We start from the raw sequence: 17,535 nt of genomic DNA, 5'->3' as shown, positions 1-17,535 counted from the left end.
GAGTCCCCGCCCCGCTGCCGGCCCCGTCCCGCCCCGGGGGCGGAGGGACGGAGGGACGGGGCCGCCCCGGCTCCTGAAGGACCCCAAGACCCACAGCCGGCTCCTTTGACAATACTTTATTTGATTAAAGACTCGTATTCTGTGTACACTGGAATGTGCTCTATGCCCTAGGCCAGTATCGAACAGGGTTACAAAAAGGGGGGGGAATCTCGGCTCGGTTTAAATATTACCCTCCGACAAATTCAATAAAGAAACAAAAGCTCCTTGGATGCTTGAACTAACCTCGCCTCCATTTTAAAATCATACAGACAAGCAACTCTCGAACGCGAGCGAGTTAACGGGATTCGTCACCTACTTCGCTAGGGCCAGGGTTTGCCCCCCCGCCCCCCTGGGGAGGAGAGACCACCAACTTCTTTGGCAGAGGACCCCGGGGAACAGAGACAGCCCGCTCCCCCAGCAGGGCTCTCTCGGGAGCACAGTACGGTGTGAGGGCGTTTGATTTGCACCTGGGCGCTCAGGACCCTCGGCGGCATCAGGCGCGTCCCCTGCAGCCCTCGGGGGTGGCCGCGACGCGGGTGAGGAGCTCTGGGGGAGCACAGCTCTGCCGGAGGGGGCCACCGGAGGAGCAGCGGCTGTGGGACAGCCCGCACCACACCGGGGTGCTGCCTGTGCTGGGATTAGCCCTGAACGCTTCCCGGAAACCAGCGTTTCATTCTCCCCATCCGCAAGCGCAGGGACGAGACCAGTCTGGGACAGGTACTGACACCCAGGCCGTTACCCCGTGCCCGCGGCTGCTTGCGCTGGGGCAGGCAGAGCCCTCCACCTCCCAAAAGGGCCTAGGAAGGACACACAGCTGGTTCTAACCTCATTAAACTGCCTCCAAAGCCCACCCGTGCACAAGGAAGCCCCTTCCGGCCGCTCTCCCCCCTGCAGCAGGAGCAAGAGCATCTGGAGCCACAGCCTGTGCTACCTCAGAGCCCCCCCAGGCCTCGGGCCGCCCTGTGCAGCAGGGCCGGAGAGAGCAGTAACCGTGCAGGGCGACAGGAGTGAAGCCCCGAGTCCCCCTTCCCCACCCCACATCCCTGCCACAACCCCCCAACCTTCGAAACCGAGGCCATCTCGCTCCGCTTCCACCAGACGGGGGGGTCCAGAGAAGCAAGGCGACCCCCAGCACGGTATCGTAATGCTTTCACCGACGGAAACGAGAGTTGAAGGCCGAGGAGAAATTAAAATGGCAGCACCAACAACGGAACAGCGTGTGACACTTGAGAAAGGAAGAGAACGATGTCTGGTGGGCTCCGGGGCCGAGCTCCGGTGGTCTGCAGGGGAGAAGGGGACGTGTCAAAGCCAGGTTCTCTGCGGAGATCTTGCTTTTCTGCCGGCCGGTAAAAATCTGCCAAAGAAATTTGTAGCCTTTCCCCCCGTGAGCACGTCACTTCTCTGCCAAAAATGTCTGTGGCCCAGGAACGCTGCAGATGGCAGACAGAGCCACGCGTCTCAGCAGAGAGGGGGCTGCGGCGTTCCCAACATTCAGAATAAACTTCGGCCTCTTTTTTTTTTTTTTAATTTAAAAATTTCTTCCTTTGCGATTCCCCACGGCTGGCGTTACAGGATTTCGTACTTGTCCACCAGGAAGGTGGTTTCAGTAGAAAACCTTACAGGGCTGTTCCCGTCTACCTGGGTCACTTTGGTAACCTGCGGGGACAAGAGGCAGAGTCAGCTCAGCACCGAACACCGCAGCCACGCCGCGCTTTCCGACACCGGGGCGGTCGCAGGGGCAGGATCAACCCCCCACTTCCGAGCCACAAGTCAGCCCTGAAAGAAAGGTCTTTGTTCCCAGGGAGCCTGAAAAGAGGGGAGAGCTTTTCTGCAGTAACCACCTCTCCCCCCAAAGCAGCCTGCGAGTTCAGCAGCAGTTGCTCACTCCAGCTCAGTGGGGACGGACGGACGGACAGACAGACACGCGCCGAGAAGCATTTTGGTTCGGGAGAGCGACGGACTCTCTAACACAAGCCTGAGGGGAACCAATGACCACTCAGAGGTACAAAGGCACAACCGAAGCTGCAGGGGAGCTCTGGGAAGCCCAAGTTGCCGGTGCTGCCGCACTCCTGAACCCAGCTAACACAGAGGGGACAGAGCCGAGGCCGAAGGCTTCGCTGAGGGGGAGGGCAGGGCCCCCACGCCGCAGCACGGCCCTTTGAGGCAGCGGATCACCGAGGCAGCTTGAAAGAGGCAAGAGCGACGTCCTGCCCGCCGAGCACCAGCAGCCACCCTACCTGGATGTTGCAATAGTTCTTTTTGGAGACGAAGGAGACTTGCACCGGGAAGAAGTCGTTGGGCTGCCCTGCTATGCTGAACTCCAGGCTGCCGCTCTTGTTTTTGGCATCTATCACTGGCAGGCACCACTCCAGGAGATTCCTCCGGCTGTCGTGGCGATACTCACCATCGATCTCCCCAATCACGGGGGCGCCGACGGCAGACCTGGAGCAGGACACGAAAAGCTGTAACAGCTTGTCTGCATCGAGCTAAGAAAACATTTATCAGGCCCATCGGCGCAGCCAGACTGCAAACCAGAGCGGGAAGGAACCCAGGGGATCCAGGACGGCGCTCGTTAGTGCTGCCCAGACGCGGAGCGTTACTTACGGCAAGGGGATGGTGATGATCACGTCGTTCAGCTCTAGGCTCTCCTCTTGCAACTCGTATTCAATGTTAACATCACAACTGTTCCCGCTTTCTGACGGCCAGCAGTTAACTGAGGGCACAGAAACAGCAAGCTGAGCAATGCGGGCTTTCTATGGGCAACAGGCTCTCAAAATGTCATGCACTTTGAAAAGTGCAGCAAAGTCAGCCCCAAGAAATTCTGACTTTAAGAAAAAAAAAAAAAAAAAGCTTTTTGTTTTCTTCAGGAGCATTACGGAAAACACACACCCCGGAGAACAACAGGTACTCTCCAACGGAAGACACACGGTATCTCGAACACCTCACAAGGTGCTGCACTTTGGAGCCAGCCCAGCTGCGGGGAGGTGGGCTACCAGCTGGCAGCCCGTGGCTGAACACCAGCCTCTCCCACCCCAGCCCCCCATCACACTCTGGCACTCACTTGTCAATGGAATGAAGGACTCTTCTGTGGTCTGCAACCGCCACTTCAGCACGCCCACGTCGCTGTTAATAGGGAATGACTTCTCTGGGTTCTTCAAACCGATCTGCGACTCTGCAGTGAAGAGCTTCTTGTCCACGTTCGGGTGGGTCTGAAAGGGGAACACGGGCCCAAGCTGTAACTCTAAGCCCAAGGACACAACCGTACATAGGTAACATGGGTTATAACATGACAGCCCTACGCATCCTGGAGTATTTTCCTGGACAAAAGACACATCGGATTTGCTCCTTGCTCAGAAGCCTGACTATAGCACATCCGTTTATCAACCCTGGATTCCTTCCAGAAAATGCCAAATCCACCAACAAAAATCCACATCACAACAATTTTTACTTGTCACTGCGCCAGAGACTCTCCCTAGGCTGGGCTGATAGCCCAGAGACCACCTTCAATAACTCTTAAAAGCTCAAAGACCACCCCGAAGACTCACAATGGACATTTCTCTTGAAGAAAAAACAACATAATGCTGCTGGGAAGAACACCCCAAAACCACAGAAATACGACTTCCCTCAGAACCCCTAACGCATATATGTGCCAGCAGCCAAACTCGATTTAAACGTTCTCTCTTCACAACAGCGAGTGTAGGCAGCTTTTTAGCAGCAGAGGATTTTTGCAAGTTAACGTTCAGGTCTCACTAGGAAGCCAGGAGTCAGCACTGAGTTTGATCTCGTCTTCCACCTGAAGTGGCACGTGTGGGAGCCTCGTCAGGGACTCGCTCATGAGAGGTGCTGGTAGGGAACCTACTCCTGCACAAGCAGGCCTGCAGCCAGCGAGGTGAGAAAAGCCCCTGGCGAGGAGGAGGAGAGGGAGCAGAAGAGCGTATCGGAGCAGCACCATCTCCAGGGCTCAGAAAGGTCACACAACTAGAGGGAGAAACGGGAGGACGTGTCTCTAAGCATGTTCTGAGCTGCTATTGCTGGCTGCAAACAAGGGCTCCGGCTCCAGGAGCTGTCGCGGAGGCAGCAGTAACAGGACACGAGCGACCCCGAGAAGAAACAGTTTTCTAGATAATAAATCAATTCCTCGCTGGCACAGTAACTTCATTCTAACGCTCCCGCTCAAGAACTAAAGCTAGCGCCATACAAACAAGCCCCGCGCAACACACCAGGCTGCTGCAAAGTCCAAGTGAGGTCAGACGGCACACCAACGTGCGTTATGGCACAGATAAGGCTCCGAGGGCAGGGAGATAAGTTTCACAAGACAGGATTTCTCAAGTGAACTTCAATCTTTTGAGCATGCATTTACGCTGCGGGACATCTGCGGTGACTACTCCCAGTTACAACGCATTGGCAGGGAAGGCTTGGACAAGAACACCAGACAGTAACACGCTCAAACGTTTCCAATAGCTTGCCCTGGAGAGCACTGGAAGAACGTTCAACACCGCAGGACACCAAACAGGCTTTACCTGTAGCTGCACTCCCCGCTTGTCTTCGTTTTCTACATGCAGGCGAATCCGTGCAAACTTTTCATCGGAAATGTGCAGCATGATCATGCCATGCAGCTCCATGTTCTGCAACCCTCCGTCACGGCCACAAGTCAAGGAAATTTTCTCCTCTATTTTCATGTGCACGCTAGACAGACAGAAAAAAAAGCAAGTGTCTCAAGTCCTGCGCTTGGCATCTAACCGGCAAGACGAGAGACGAGTGCTCAGCAAGGACAGGTCACGTGTAACAAGCAGGTGCTCCCAAGAGTGTGACGGCCCCACATGAAATAGCACGAATGGCACAGTGGATACGGGCGCTACTGCTGCTCCGACAGGGTAACTCAGGGGCACGTGGCTCTACGGATACGAGAGGGAAGCCCGGATTAACAGCAACGATACAGCATCCTCACACCCTGTTCACTCAAAACGCCTCAGCCGTACAGCAGCGTGGCTCACAGCACTACAAGGTTCTGAATCACTAAATGTAAAATGAACCATGAACGCTTTCACCCTAAACCACAATATGGCAGGAACTCTGTGTGTCTGGGGAACACGAGAAGTGGCAGGGAAAAAGGCATAGGAAAATTCCCAACCTCGGCCAAGATGGGATGTACATCCACTGAGGTTTGAGTAGGAATCGCTAAGGCGATTCCTACCCAAACTAGCTATCTGATTTTTTGCTGCCAGGCTTTCTGAAATTTTGCCCACCATCTTTTAAAATTAACAGGTCGAGGGAGCACATGGGACTCGAATGGCAGAAAAAAGCACTAAAAAGGAAGCTGGCTCATGGAGCAACACGTGCACTGCAGAGAAAGCTTCGAGGAGACCGCTTTCGAAGTGAGGGCAATACCTACCTCTCCATGTTAACGGGAGGAGCAAGAACTTTGGCTGCTTCCGTAGAGCGCTTGCCTACGGCAGTCATGATATTTTCTCCTTCCGATTTCAGCTTGTCCACAAAGTTGTCCACCTCCTTCCCCTTAGCGCCAAGTTTCAAGGCTTTACTGGGACCCGAAGGCCTAAACAAAAGACATAAGAATCTTCACGTCAGCTCGCGGCAGCAGACTCAGTTATCTTCAAACGTTGTAACCCGACTATCCCAACAATACAGCGTTCGCCTCTGGGGGAGAACGCGCACAAAACGGATCATATGAAGCGTGGGGTGCCAAGATATAATGCAGATCTGGCTTCTGTTCCCAGTATTCCCAGTAGCTAGGACCTCTTTTTCTCACACTAAACAAGAAGCCCGTTGCCCAGCAAAAATTTCAAAGAGACCACGGGATGCTACTGTGGTACGCAGCACAAACGCTCGTCAACAATGAAAGGGGCGGGAGGGGGTCTCAAGAGTATGCAACATACACAGCCCTACATGCAGCCATGTTAAAAGCTCGGAGGTCAACACACGCCAATCGGCAAAGCTGAGGGGAGGCTTTACAAGGACACGACAGTCCCTGCCTGTACGGTAACCTAACGGGAGGGCGACACAGACAAAGAACCCATGTTAGAGAGCCTTTATTCGGGCAGATGGTTTCAGGCATGGCTGGCTCCAAGGAACACCGGTTCCCTACCATACACCTACCTGGCAGGCGCTGGTGCCACTTTGGGCTTCTCCGTTTCAATGATGGTCTCCGTGATCATTGCCGCCGTTGTGCCCCCAGACACGGCCGAGCTACCAAAGCCACCGAAACCGGGTGCCTTTTTGCCCTGCCTCTCTGCGTCCCTCCTGGCCTGCTGCAATTCCTTGGCTTTACGGCGCATCTCGGCTTTTGCTTCACGCTCCTGAGTCTGAAGAAAAAACAAGAGGCTGATAGAGCTTTGTAATCTCGATCTTATTCTGCACAGGAACTAAGTGCACTTGGTCGCAAGCCCTTTGCGAAGAAAAAGGGAACAAGAGACGGGCGTTTGGTTTACAGAAAAGCCAAATAATTTTATGACCCCAGTCAAAGTGGAGTAACGCCTTTGTATAAAAAAAAGCAGCGTTTCCCGACAGGGCACGCTGCCGTACAAGTTATTCCCACGCACCTCTCGGACAGCTCGGAACACCTTTTCTTCATGCGAGTCCATCTCAGTGAAGGTCCGAATTTGTGCCAGGTTTACGTTCTCACGGTAGCCCAGGGCAACAATTTCATCAAAGGCAAAAATCAGGTCGAAGCAGTGTTCGGAGATCTCATTCTCCTCCAGCGCTCGACAATATTCAGGGATCTAGTTAGGGAGGGGAAAACATTTTAAAGGAGTATTTGTATAAGACGAAGTTTTGCCATTATTAGTTTTTCTACACTACAATACTCATACAACCTCTTAGCTCTGTTGTAATGCTAACTCGGAGGAACCTCAACACACACTGAGGCCAGTGAATTTCCTGAAGATCCTTTCCTTGCACCAAGACAGCTGCACAAACTCGCTGCTTAGAAATGTGTGTAAAGTAGTGCTGTACCTCTAACAACCACAAGCTGTGACGTCACGTTATTTTTATAAGGAATATGGGTGTTATCTCAAGAATACAGAGAATATTTAATGCTAAATTTACAACACCAACCCTTTGGTCTCACTAGCTGAATTGCAACCGAGGATCTTTTTATGTGTGCTTCAAAAATACCACCGAAACTTCAAGGCTTACTTCCAGGTCAGGAAGAGGCTCCGGAAAATCAAGTTGCCAGGTGGAGGCAGAGCACTTCACCACCAGGTTCCCCTACAACCGCACCGTTTCAGGCGACACGTGCACAAACTCTGCATTAAGCGACAGATCCTTACCACTCTAGAGAAGAGTCGGAGTGTTTCTAGGTCTTCCAGGATGTTGCTGTTCTTGGTGGTGATCAGCACCATGTAGAGCTTCTCCATGGGCTGATAGACGTACCGCACGCTCTCTGTTTCCACAAAAGTGTGCTGCTTCCCCGTGTTCATCAACTTCGGGAAAGCCGCCAGCAGCCCCTCGATGCGGGTCCGAGTCATCTCCACGAACTGCCGGGAGACGATGGCCTTCCCCGCCTTTGTGCAGACGGCTGCTGCCAACAGCACCTGCGGAGAAGGCGAGCGCTGTCAGCCGGGCCTCCCACACCACGCAGCCTCAGCCAGGCTGGCGCGGCACAACTAGCTCAAAGAAAGGATCGCTTCCGACTGTATTTCACCTTCACGTTTATCACCCAATCAGCTGACTTTCCTTAAACTCGATTTTAAGTCTTATTCTGTGACCAGCACCGGGAACCGAACTCCTCTAAGAGCAGATTCACCTCTGCTTTTCTCTCCAGCCCGCTTTCCATTCCTGTCTTGTCCTGAGTGAGCTCTCAGGGCCCCAGGTGAGCAGACGCGGCAAATCAGCCCATTCCTACACACACAGAGGTGTAACAATTCCCTCCCCAAATACTTCAGGGGAGGCTCCAAATTATTGAGTTTTCTGTCAGTCTGGCCCCAGCTTACAACTAAATACAGAAACATTATATAATTTGACATTCCTTCCCAACGCCACATTTACACTAAAGCCAGGTTAATAAAGTATTGGCAGCTATATTAAACATGGATGACTCTCCTGGGCACTTCAGAGATGTTATCGCACCAACAATAAAAAGGCAGTAAGGCAATCGCCAGCTTACATTTTCTCACTCTCTCAGACTACTGAGACTTCCTCCTGCCTCTTCTCTCTCGCAGATCAGCTTCTTAATTAACTTTGTCAGGATGAGGCAGTTTCTGCACTTAAGATCTTTTAAAATCCTAACCGTTGTTATTACCACCTGCCCGACAGTCTGGAAACTCTCAATTTCAAGCCCCAGGTCAACAGTGCTCTGTGTGTGCACCTCAGTAAGGGTGCCAGGCTCCTTCTGGGGCCCTGCAGCTTCACAACTGCGGGACAACCATACCCTGAAGCACTTACAGGCCAGAAATACCCCCCCTCCCCCGTAACCACTCCCTAAAAGTACTCAGGCCACGGTGCAAGAGAAGCAGAAGGCACCGAGGGGCCCTGCTGCACGGTGAGCACCCACCTCTACCCTTTAACGGAGCAGTGTGCCGGTCTTTGCTGACCGAGGCCGCCGTCAAACAACGCTGCGGATGGGCAACGAGGCGCAGGACGAGCTCAGAGGGAGAAACAGCTCACACGTTACCCCCTGCACCGACACGGGGGCAGCCGCCCATCGAGGGGGCAGCCCGAACGGCCTTTAAAACCAGCGGGACGCCGTGCGCCCCCGGCCGCGGCCGCCAGCCCCGCTGCTGGAAGGTCCCGGCAGCTCTGAGACCGTTGCTCCGCCGCCCCCCACCGCTTGCGGGCCCCGGAGGCGGGCCGGGACGGCGCGCCCCCCGACGGCTGACGGCCCCCGCCCCGACCCCCCGGGCGGCGGAAGAACCCGCACCAGCGCCCGCTCCGCCCCGACAGGCCGCGGGGCTCCCGCACCGGCCTGCGCCCGGGCCTGGCCCAGCGGCGGGCCCACAAGCCGGAACGGGAAGGGCCCGGGCTCCCCCCCCGGCGCTTCCCCGCGACCCGCCGTGCCCCGCAGCAGGCGGACGGGCGGCGGGCGAGCCCTTACCATGGCGGCGGCGGCGGCGCTGGGCTGGGCGTTGGGCTCGGCGCTGGCTCCCCAGCCGCTCCGCGTCCCCTCGGTCAGCCCCACAAGATGGCGGCGCCGAGCCACGTCCCCATCCGGAAGTGGCGTCACGCGCAGGACGGGGCGGGCCCGCCGCGCGGCGGCCACACCCCCCCCCCCGCCAGGGGGCGCCGCGCGGGCCGGGCCGCTCTGGCCGGCGGCAGGCGAGCGAGGCGGGCGCGTCGCCATGGCGACGGCGGGGCCGCGGCGGGGCGGCATGGCGGAGCGGCGGGCGCTGGAGGTGAGCGCGGCCCGGGGCGCCGGGCCGGGCCGGGCCGGGCCGGGCCGGCGCCTCATTTCCCCCCTCTGCCTAGACCCGCCTCGTCGAGAACCAGCCCTACGACGAGAGCCTGGAGCTGCCGGAGGCCGAGGAGGCGGGAGGCGCGGCGGGGAAGCCGGCCGGGGCCCGTTCGCCGCGGGCGGGGGGCGCGGGCCGCCCCCGGGGCTCCCGGCGGCCGGGGCTGCCCGGGGCGGGCGGCGGCGCCGCCGATCGCAGCAGCGACGAGGAGGGCGGCGGCGGCAAGGTAGGCGCGGGGCCGGCGGCGGGCGGGAGGCCCGTCCCGGTGAGGCGGCCCGGTGAGGCCCGGTCCCTCTCACCTAGGAGGAGGCGTCCCGCCCGGCCCCCCCCGCCGCCCTCAGCGAGGATGAGGACGACGATGACGACGACGATTCGGAGGAGGAGGATTCCTCGGAAACGGACTCGGAGGACGACTCGGAGGAGCACGGGGCTGCGCTGGAGGGGTAAGCGGCAGTACCGGCCGGAGGAGCCGGGTCCGGTGCTGGGCGGGTGCCGTACGTGCCCGTTCGGCTCCGCTGGTGTGCTCGCTGTTGGCATCGGGACAGGCAGCTCCCTCGACATCGTAGCCGGCTGGCCCGGGAGAAAGGTCCCTCGGTGTGAGGAACCGCCGCCACCCCACTCCTCGGACGATCCCCGTCCCCCTTTGCTGTCCCGAGGAGAGGCAGAGCTGGGAGCGACCCTGCGGAGCAAGGAGAAGGTGTTGGCCAGCCCCCAGTCTCGGCTGTCAGTCGGTGCCCAAGAAGAAGGAACATCTCTCGAACACATCACTCGTCTCCTGATAATCCTCCTCCTTTTCCACTGTTTTCAACTCCCAAACCATTACTCATGCCCTAGTTGTGGTCCTAACACCTGCCTTTGTGCACATCACTTGTCCACCTTTTGACGTCCCCTACACGGGTCTCTATAATCATGAGCAACCGTCCAGCACTCAACTGCGTTTTTTGGCTGGGAGGCCCAAGGCAAAACACGGCCCAACAGTGTTTTTCACGTGCAAGTAGTCTTTTTAGGAGAGGACTGAATACCTGGTGGCTCAGCTTCCTTCGTGATCGTCTCGCGCAGTTGGGTGCCAGTTCCCGCTTGAACCTACCACGCATTAATCTTTGTCTGCATTTCTCTTCCTTTCTTTAGTGACTTCAATCTGGCAGATTACGACTACCTGCCAGTATCTTCTGAAATCAAAGAACTCTTTGAATACATCAAGAGGTGAGTTGAAGGGGTTTTGGCCCTCTCTTGCTCTCCTTTGTGCCAACTATTGTGGCAAGTTTAGCAGGATGGGTCATAATCACCCACGCTGTGGTGTTGGTTTTTTCCAGGTACACTCCCAAAACGATAGAGATTGAACACAAACTGCAGCCTTTTATTCCAGACTTTATTCCTGCTGTTGGGGACATTGACGCATTCCTAAAGGTACAGTTGCTTCAGGTTTCTCTGTACCTGCTGTCGCACGAGCCACGGCATCGGTGCAAGAGGGGCACAGAGGCCACCCGTCCCCGGCGGTGGCGCGCACCCTCGCCCTGCGCTGTCGGAGAGAACGTTCCAGAGACCTGGGAAAGCACCCCGGGTTCGGTCGCCTCTCAAACAGCACATACGTGATTCGGGGCAAGAGCTGCCTTTCCCCGTGTTCAACACCTTGTGCTTCTCAGGCAGCGCTGCGCTAACGACTCATATTCCGGAAGGCACAACTGCCCCTGCCTTTTAGGGTCTGACTTTTAAACCGCAGTGACGCTCTGTACAAAATAGCCCCACCTGCCCCCACGCTGGATTCCCGGAGAAACGAGGGTCTGTGTCTATCTGCAGGTTCCCCGGCCCGATGGCAAGCCTGATAACCTTGGCCTGCTGGTCCTGGACGAGCCCTCCACCAAGCAGTCAGATCCCACCGTGCTCTCCCTTTGGCTGACGGAGAACTCCAAGCAGCATAACGTCACGGTGAGTCGCGGAGAGGGAGGAGGCACTTGCTGTGTGCTGGCTCTAGCAGAAACATGGCATCTGACTCTTACTTTTGTCTATGGGACTACAGCGTGGCAGCACAACCGATAACTTGGCTTTAAAAGCAGAAAAGACTAACCTTTTTCTTTAACCTATAGCTTTAAACTGCAACGGATCTAAGCCTTGCTTCAGGCAAGTCTTGCTACAGGCTTTGGATCCGTTTCCTTCAGGTGAAGCTCTGTTTGCTTTCGGTTGTCAGTACCTGGTTTCCCTGGGCGTTTGCCGTTTGCTCTTCTGTCTGCAGAAATGAGTTGGTGCAGTGCGACTAGGAGAGAGAAAAGGCATGGTTAATCAGGAGCGAACACGGGGTTTGCCAAAACGCCCCCAAACACCACGAAGTGCTTCCAGGTTTATATTTCTGTTTACAGCAGCAGATAAAAGTGAAGAGTTTGGAGAATGCGGAGAAGAACCCCAAAGCCATCGAGAGCTGGATTGAAAGTATCAGCGAACTGCACCGCTGCAAACCTCCGGCCACAGTCCATTACACCAGGTGAGCCGTGACGCCAGTTCTGCTTCGCACACGCTCGTCCAGCCTGAGCGCGGGTCAGGGGGAGGCTGGCAGCAAAGTCGAGGAGCGCTGAGTGAAACTATCAAAACACCTCGAGAGGGAGAAGACGTGCTGATTTTCAGGGCAGTCTCACCACGCGCGTGTGCAGGATGCTCGGTTTCCCTCTCTGCCCTTCTCTTTCCCTGTGTAGCTTGAGTCAGTTTAACTGTGCACAGAACTTGCGGCTTGGCGAGCTGAGGCTTGTTTTGATGAATAAAAATGCTCGGGTTGACCCTCCACAGAGGTGCGGCGCTCTCTGAGCCGGTTAGAACAGAGGCCGTCCCGTTCACGGCGGTCCGGCAGTAGGAAGCCATTTCAGTTGTGCGTGGTCCTGAAGTTTATGTTGGTTTCTTCCCCCTCGCAGGCCAATGCCTGACATTGAGACCTTGATGCAGGAATGGTCACCGGAGTTTGAGGAGCTCTTGGGGAAGGTACGCTGTCCGAGCAGTAAGTAGTTAGCTCAGTGCGTGATGCTACAAACCATCTCCCGTGGAAGCTGGGCTCCTGCTCCACGGTGAGCTCTTTGCCGGCAGCGCGGCCCGGTCAGGTGTGTCCCTACGTGCCGTTTCTCCCTTGCCGGCGGGCGGGGGAGCAGCCTAACGCCCGCATCCCGGCTGCTGCCCGGGTGGCCTCTGGGCTCGGCCGGAGCTCAGTGCCTGCGCTCGGGCTCCTGCTGCATGGGAGCTGACGGCCCCTCTGTTCCAGGTGGGCCTCCCGACTGCAGAGATGAGCTGCGACCTGGCCGAATACGTCGACATCATTTGCGGTAAGCGGGGGAGGCTGTGCCGGAGACACCAGCAAGAGACCTCTAGGCACAGGCTCAGCCCCGGGTAGTCCACGTCCTTCTCCGCTGCCTTCAGCAGGAAGCGGACTCTTGTCCCGCTGAGCGAAGGCCCAAGTAACGGTGGGCCCTGGGACGCTCAGCCCTTCCCTCCAGCACCCCGTGCAGGGCGGTGCTGCCCAGAGGCCCTCACACATTTCTGCTCTCACTCGTAGCCATTCTGGACATCCCCGTGTACAAGAGTCGGGTCCAGCCCCTGCACGTCCTCTTCTCCCTCTACTCGGAGTTCAAGAACTCGCAGGTACGTGACTCCCCGCTCTCCGTACATTTGCTTTGCTGTGGGTGTTTGGGAAGGGCGGGTAGGCCACGAGAAAGGGGGCCAAAGAGCGCTTCCTAAGCGTCTCGTTTACAAAGTACCTCCGCGTTACACAAGGAGCCTCCGAGGTGCCACAAGGCCGGGATGCCGCGTCTTTTAACAGTCCAGCATAAGCCCAGAATTCTTTTCCCACCGAAGTCGGGGCGGCTGCTGAGCGCACGGCTCGTGCAGAGCAGAACGGCTGACATTTTCAGTTGCACACGGGTACTCTAATTGACGAGAGTAAAATCTTTGCACCTACATCTTTCCCCTGCAGCATTTCAAGCCGCTGGCTGACGGGAAGAAAGGCCGGAGCCCGCTGTCCAACCCTCCTTCGCAAGCGGCAGACGCGGAAGTGTTAAGCTTTACTTGAAGCTTCACGTTAAACCTCTGTCTCCTGGATCAACGTCTGCTGCTGGGCATCGAGATTTGACCCAAGCGAACTGTGAAGCAACGCCCACCGTTTCAGAAGCCTCTCTGGTTTTATAGGTACCGCTGAGCTGTTCTGCATTCATAGAGCAGGACTTCACCCACCACGTTTATTGGCGAAGCTGCCTAATCGCTCCTTTTCTGACCTGTCCCCCAACAGTTCACCATTAAACCAGCTCTTCCCACTGACAGGCTCCCTGTGCGGCAGGCGCTGCGGGGCAGAGGCTCCTCGAGCGCACACTACAAGTGCTGGAGCAAGTGGGAATAAATTCTGCGCTCAGACACGACACGTGGATGTGCCCGGTGCATTCCCAGGTCTGCTCTGGGGATATCCAGACCCCTCTGCCCTGTAGTCTCGAGCCCCTTTTTCTGTTCTCGAGCCCCTTAGCTGCTGACAAGGAGAAATAACCAGCGCGGCACCACACAGACGCTTGACTTTAGTTTATTGCTGTTGGGACGAGTCTCCAGCCCCTGCCACGCTGCCCGCCCATCTGCCGTGGCTCTGGCGGGGGTGGCGAGGATGGTGCCGGCCACAAACCTGCTAAAACAAGGCTGGTGCTTGGCCTTACCCCGGGAGGAATCGTGGCACTAACAGCTTGGCAGAGCCTGGCTATAAACAGCTTTAATGCGTTCCGATTATAATATATAATAGTCTGTTTGTAAAGTGCATGGGCTACAAAAACACGTGCCTTGGCCAACCGCACAGCTACCGCGACCTGCAGCGTGTACCTTAGCGTACAGCCGGGGGCTGCTGGGCACCCGCCACCCGGCACGGCCCCCCCGGCACCTTGGGCTGCGCTTCTGGTACATACCTGGTGGCGGGCACCGCGCCGCCTCACAGCCAGATCTCATCGCTGCTCACGCTCGGCACTTTGTAGATGCGCCCGGACGTGGGGAGCTGGACAAAACCTGTAGGACAAGGGCAGCTCATTGCCATCGCCTTTCGGGGTGGCCGCAGAGGCTGGCGTCCCCGCAGCGAGGCTGTTGGAGCTGCTCGCCCGCCTGCGCCCCCTCACCCAGCTTGCTGAGGACCAGGGAGTTCTCCAGCCGTGGCAGGGAGGTCTCCAGCCCCGACAGGCTGCTCTCCTCTCCCCTGCCACTGGCTCCCACATCCTTGGTGGAAGCTGTAGGGAAGGAAAGGGGTGTGAGCTGGGACATCTGGCCCTTGCCGCAGCAGGACCTGTGGCCCCGCATGTCCCTCTGCACCAGCACCTCGGGGTCTTACCTCCGGCCTCCTGCGCAAGGTCGTCGAGACGCAGGTCGGGGGGCAGGGAGCGGGTCTGGCGGGGCAGACGCGCACCCTGGGGCTGCAGGTGCTCGGAGCCGCTGCAACGTGAGCACCGGCTGAGTGGGCTGCTCGGTCCCGCTCTCACCTCGCCCGGCGCCGGCTTGGCGCGGCGGCACGCCAGGCAGGCGACGCAGGAGCCCAGGCCCAGCAGGGTGACCAGGGCCAGGGCGGCTCCGACGGCGACGCCCAGGAGGGGCAGCTCCACGCGGGCGTCCAGCAGACCTGCACGGGCAGCGCGGGCCCCTCAGCACCCCTCCGCAGGGCCGCTGCTCCGCGCCCACCACCCCAGCACCTACCTGGGGGCAGGAGGGAGGCCGTGGTGACGCCCACGCTGTTGGCAGCGTTGATGGAGAAGTTGCCGGCCGCCCTCCCGAGGTGGATGCGGAGCGAGTGGTTGGCCAGCCCCTGGTGGCGCGTGGCAGCCAGGAGGAGGATCTCGGAGGCGTTGGCCATCATGTGCCTGTCCTGGGCCAGCCAGGAGATGCTGGCGGGCGGGTTGGCTCGCACCAGCACAGAGAGCGGCGGTAGGAGCCCAGCGCCCTTGACCTGCTGGTAGCGGGCATCTGCCCGCAGGATCTGTGGCTTATCTGGGCAACGAACACGGGCAGCGAGAGGGCAGGAGGGATGGGGGCAGCCCCACCGGGAGCAGGATTTGCCTCCCCAGGGGCCAGGAGCCGTGTTCGCTCAGGACTGGTGAGATGCTGCCCCGCTACGTGGACACAGGCCTCAGGCAGCAGCCCCCTGCGCCTTCCCCACACCTCCGGCTGGCGCCACAGACCTTACGCTGCGCGTCGAGGGTGATGGAGACGTCGTAGGTCGCCCCGGAGGCTGGGTCAGTCGGGGAGCAGCAGAGCTGGTGGTCGGTGGGGGCGGGGGTGCTGGCAGGTCGCCCTCTGCTTCTGGCCGTCGAGGTACCACGTCAGCGCGGTGCTGGGGGCCGGCTGGGGGGCCTGGCAGGTGAAGGCTCAGCTCTCCTCCTCCCGCAGCGCGCACGCTGCCAGCGGCCGCCCGTCGACGGTGGGGCCCGGCTCCCCCAGCCCTGCTGGAGACCCCGCCGCGCATCAGAGCTGCAGGGGGGGTTCTGCTGCCGCAGCCAGACCCCACCACCGCCTCACGGGCAGAGCACCGGGAGGCCGAGCTACAGCAGCAGCCGGGTGAGGGCAGCCGCCGGCCGGCCCCCGAGACGCCCCATGGCCGCACTGGGAGAGAGGCGGCCGGAGCAGGGATGCGGGGCTATCCCCGTGCTGGGCCCCCACACGCAGCGGGGCCGGAGGATGCGGCCAGGCTGTGCCTTACCTGGAGCATGGCCGCTGCCGCCAGCCTGGCCCGCAGTGCGGCCCCGCGTGCGGCGCAGGGGCGGTCCCGGCACAGCCGCCACCATCCCTCCCGCCGGGCCCCGCAGCTGCCTTCCCGAGCGGGGCTGGCGCGGCTGCACGCAGCCGCTGTGGCCGCAGTGGGGTCAGCCCCGCTGCCCCGACGAGCGAGAGGAGAGCGGCCAGAGACCACCCAGCGGCAGCTGGGATGAGCCTCCCCGTGCACCCCCCACTCCCCTCTTCACCCGGGGGGCTCAGCCCTGCCCAGCCACCACGCCACGCCGCACCACGCCGCACACCATGCCGCACGCCGAGCCCAAGTGCCAGGGACACAGGGAGGTTTATTGGGGGTGGAGCGGAGCCAGAGCCAGAGCGCTTTGGTACTTCCCGTCCCTGGCTGTCAGCCAAGAGGAGGAACGGGGCCCCGCTGCGGTGGCCGGGATGTGCCCGCCTGGGCCTGGCAGCTCGGCTCTGCCCGGCCCCTGCCCCTCTCACTCGCCGCTGGCGCCGCCGGGGTTGCGCAGCCGCCCCAGCATCTCGCAGAGCATCTGGTTGCAGAGGGCCGAGTAGGGGTTGAGCAGCACCAGCTGCCGCCGGGCGAAGCCGCTGCCCAGCCGCGCCGCTCGCTCGAAGTCCCGCCGGGCCTCCTCGTCCCGCGCCTGCAGCCGGTGGATGAGCCCGCGCTGCACGAAGCTCTGGCAGGCGGCGCGGCCGCAGCCCCGGCTCAGGCGAATGGCTGTGTCCAGGTCCCGCAGGGCGCCTGGCCGGGGGAGAGAGGCGTCAGGGCGGGCGGGGGGTCCCAGGGGGTCTCCCGCCTCCGGCCGCACGTCCCCGCTCACCTGCCACGTCCCCCCGCAGGCGCAGGGCCTGGGCGCGGTTGTTGTAGGCGGAGGCGTGCTCGGGCAGCAGGCGGATGGCCTCCCCGAACCGCTCCAGCGCCGCACTCACGTCCCCCGACTCGGCAGCGGAGACGCCCTGCAGCTCCAGGTCCCGCACCTGCTCCAGCAGCTCCGGCGCGAAGCCGTCCCCTGTGGCGGTGCAACAGGGGGACCTTGGCCGGGGAAGGCACCGGCACCGGGACACCCCGGGGGCATGGGCGTCGCCTCACCTTCCTCCTGGGCGTCCTCCTCCTCCTCCTCCTCGTCCAGGCCGGGGATATCCCCGAAGGGGGTGCTGGGGTTGAAGATGGTCTGCAGGACGGCCCTGTCGTTGGCCGTGGCCATGGTGCCCCGCGCGCCGAGCCCCCGCGGCCGGGCTGCGGCCGGTTAATGTTCACACCACGGGCCCCGCCGCACGTGGCCCGTCCTATCGCAGCCCCGCGCCCGGCCCCGCCGCCCGCGGCTTCCCAAGGTGACCCCTGGGCGCCAGCACGGCCCCGCTCCACCAAAAGCCC

General features: G+C 59.8%; 4 protein-coding genes across 6 annotated transcripts; 1 reads left to right on the top strand and 3 right to left on the bottom strand.

The window, feature by feature from the left end:
• Positions 1-101: 101 nt before the first annotated feature.
• ARCN1 (archain 1) lies at positions 102-9,165 on the bottom strand. Its single transcript, XM_074560963.1, has 10 exons — positions 9,089-9,165; positions 7,326-7,589; positions 6,597-6,776; positions 6,154-6,359; positions 5,432-5,593; positions 4,560-4,725; positions 3,101-3,248; positions 2,644-2,752; positions 2,277-2,481; positions 102-1,695 (listed from the first exon to the last, which is right to left on the bottom strand). Exons 1-10 carry the CDS (start codon positions 9,089-9,091, stop codon positions 1,606-1,608), a joined length of 1,533 nt encoding a protein of 510 aa, XP_074417064.1. The 5' UTR covers positions 9,092-9,165; the 3' UTR covers positions 102-1,605.
• An 88-nt stretch (positions 9,166-9,253) lies between these two features.
• On the top strand, positions 9,254-14,489 carry IFT46 (intraflagellar transport 46). 3 transcript variants are annotated; one of them, XR_012584109.1, is made up of 12 exons: positions 9,254-9,386; positions 9,460-9,669; positions 9,747-9,886; positions 10,572-10,646; positions 10,757-10,850; positions 11,241-11,369; positions 11,798-11,919; positions 12,341-12,407; positions 12,682-12,742; positions 12,973-13,058; positions 13,390-13,601; positions 13,734-14,489. XR_012584109.1 is itself a non-coding variant. In XM_074561406.1 (11 exons), exons 1-11 carry the CDS (start codon positions 9,333-9,335, stop codon positions 13,483-13,485), a joined length of 1,131 nt encoding a protein of 376 aa, XP_074417507.1. In that variant the 5' UTR covers positions 9,254-9,332; the 3' UTR covers positions 13,486-14,487. The 3 variants fall into 3 exon arrangements, 2 of the variants coding, with proteins under 2 accessions (XP_074417507.1, XP_074417506.1); XM_074561406.1 differs by having other exon boundaries at positions 11,801-11,919; positions 13,390-14,487; XM_074561405.1 differs by having other exon boundaries at positions 13,390-14,472.
• TMEM25 (transmembrane protein 25) lies at positions 10,838-16,210 on the bottom strand. The gene is given in 11 exon segments (XM_074561113.1): positions 10,838-11,411; positions 11,509-11,694; positions 14,354-14,450; positions 14,558-14,665; positions 14,767-15,051; positions 15,126-15,423; positions 15,426-15,538; positions 15,604-15,707; positions 15,709-15,905; positions 15,908-15,939; positions 16,126-16,210. Coding segments are annotated over 9 exon segments (1,296 nt in total). The 3' UTR covers positions 10,838-11,411; positions 11,509-11,694; positions 14,354-14,376.
• A 248-nt stretch (positions 16,211-16,458) lies between these two features.
• TTC36 (tetratricopeptide repeat domain 36) lies at positions 16,459-17,506 on the bottom strand. Its single transcript, XM_074561407.1, has 3 exons — positions 17,251-17,506; positions 16,982-17,170; positions 16,459-16,902 (listed from the first exon to the last, which is right to left on the bottom strand). The coding sequence occupies exons 1-3, from the start codon at positions 17,363-17,365 to the stop codon at positions 16,634-16,636; spliced, it is 573 nt and encodes a 190-aa protein (XP_074417508.1). The 5' UTR covers positions 17,366-17,506; the 3' UTR covers positions 16,459-16,633.
• Positions 17,507-17,535: the final 29 nt, after the last annotated feature.

The sequence above is a fragment of the Larus michahellis genome, chromosome 17 (genome assembly GCF_964199755.1).
Source record: "Larus michahellis chromosome 17, bLarMic1.1, whole genome shotgun sequence".
NCBI classification, from domain to species: domain Eukaryota; kingdom Metazoa; phylum Chordata; class Aves; order Charadriiformes; family Laridae; genus Larus; species Larus michahellis.
The sequence above is the reverse complement of the archived record's forward strand: the minus strand, read 5'-3'. Positions and strand labels throughout refer to the sequence as shown.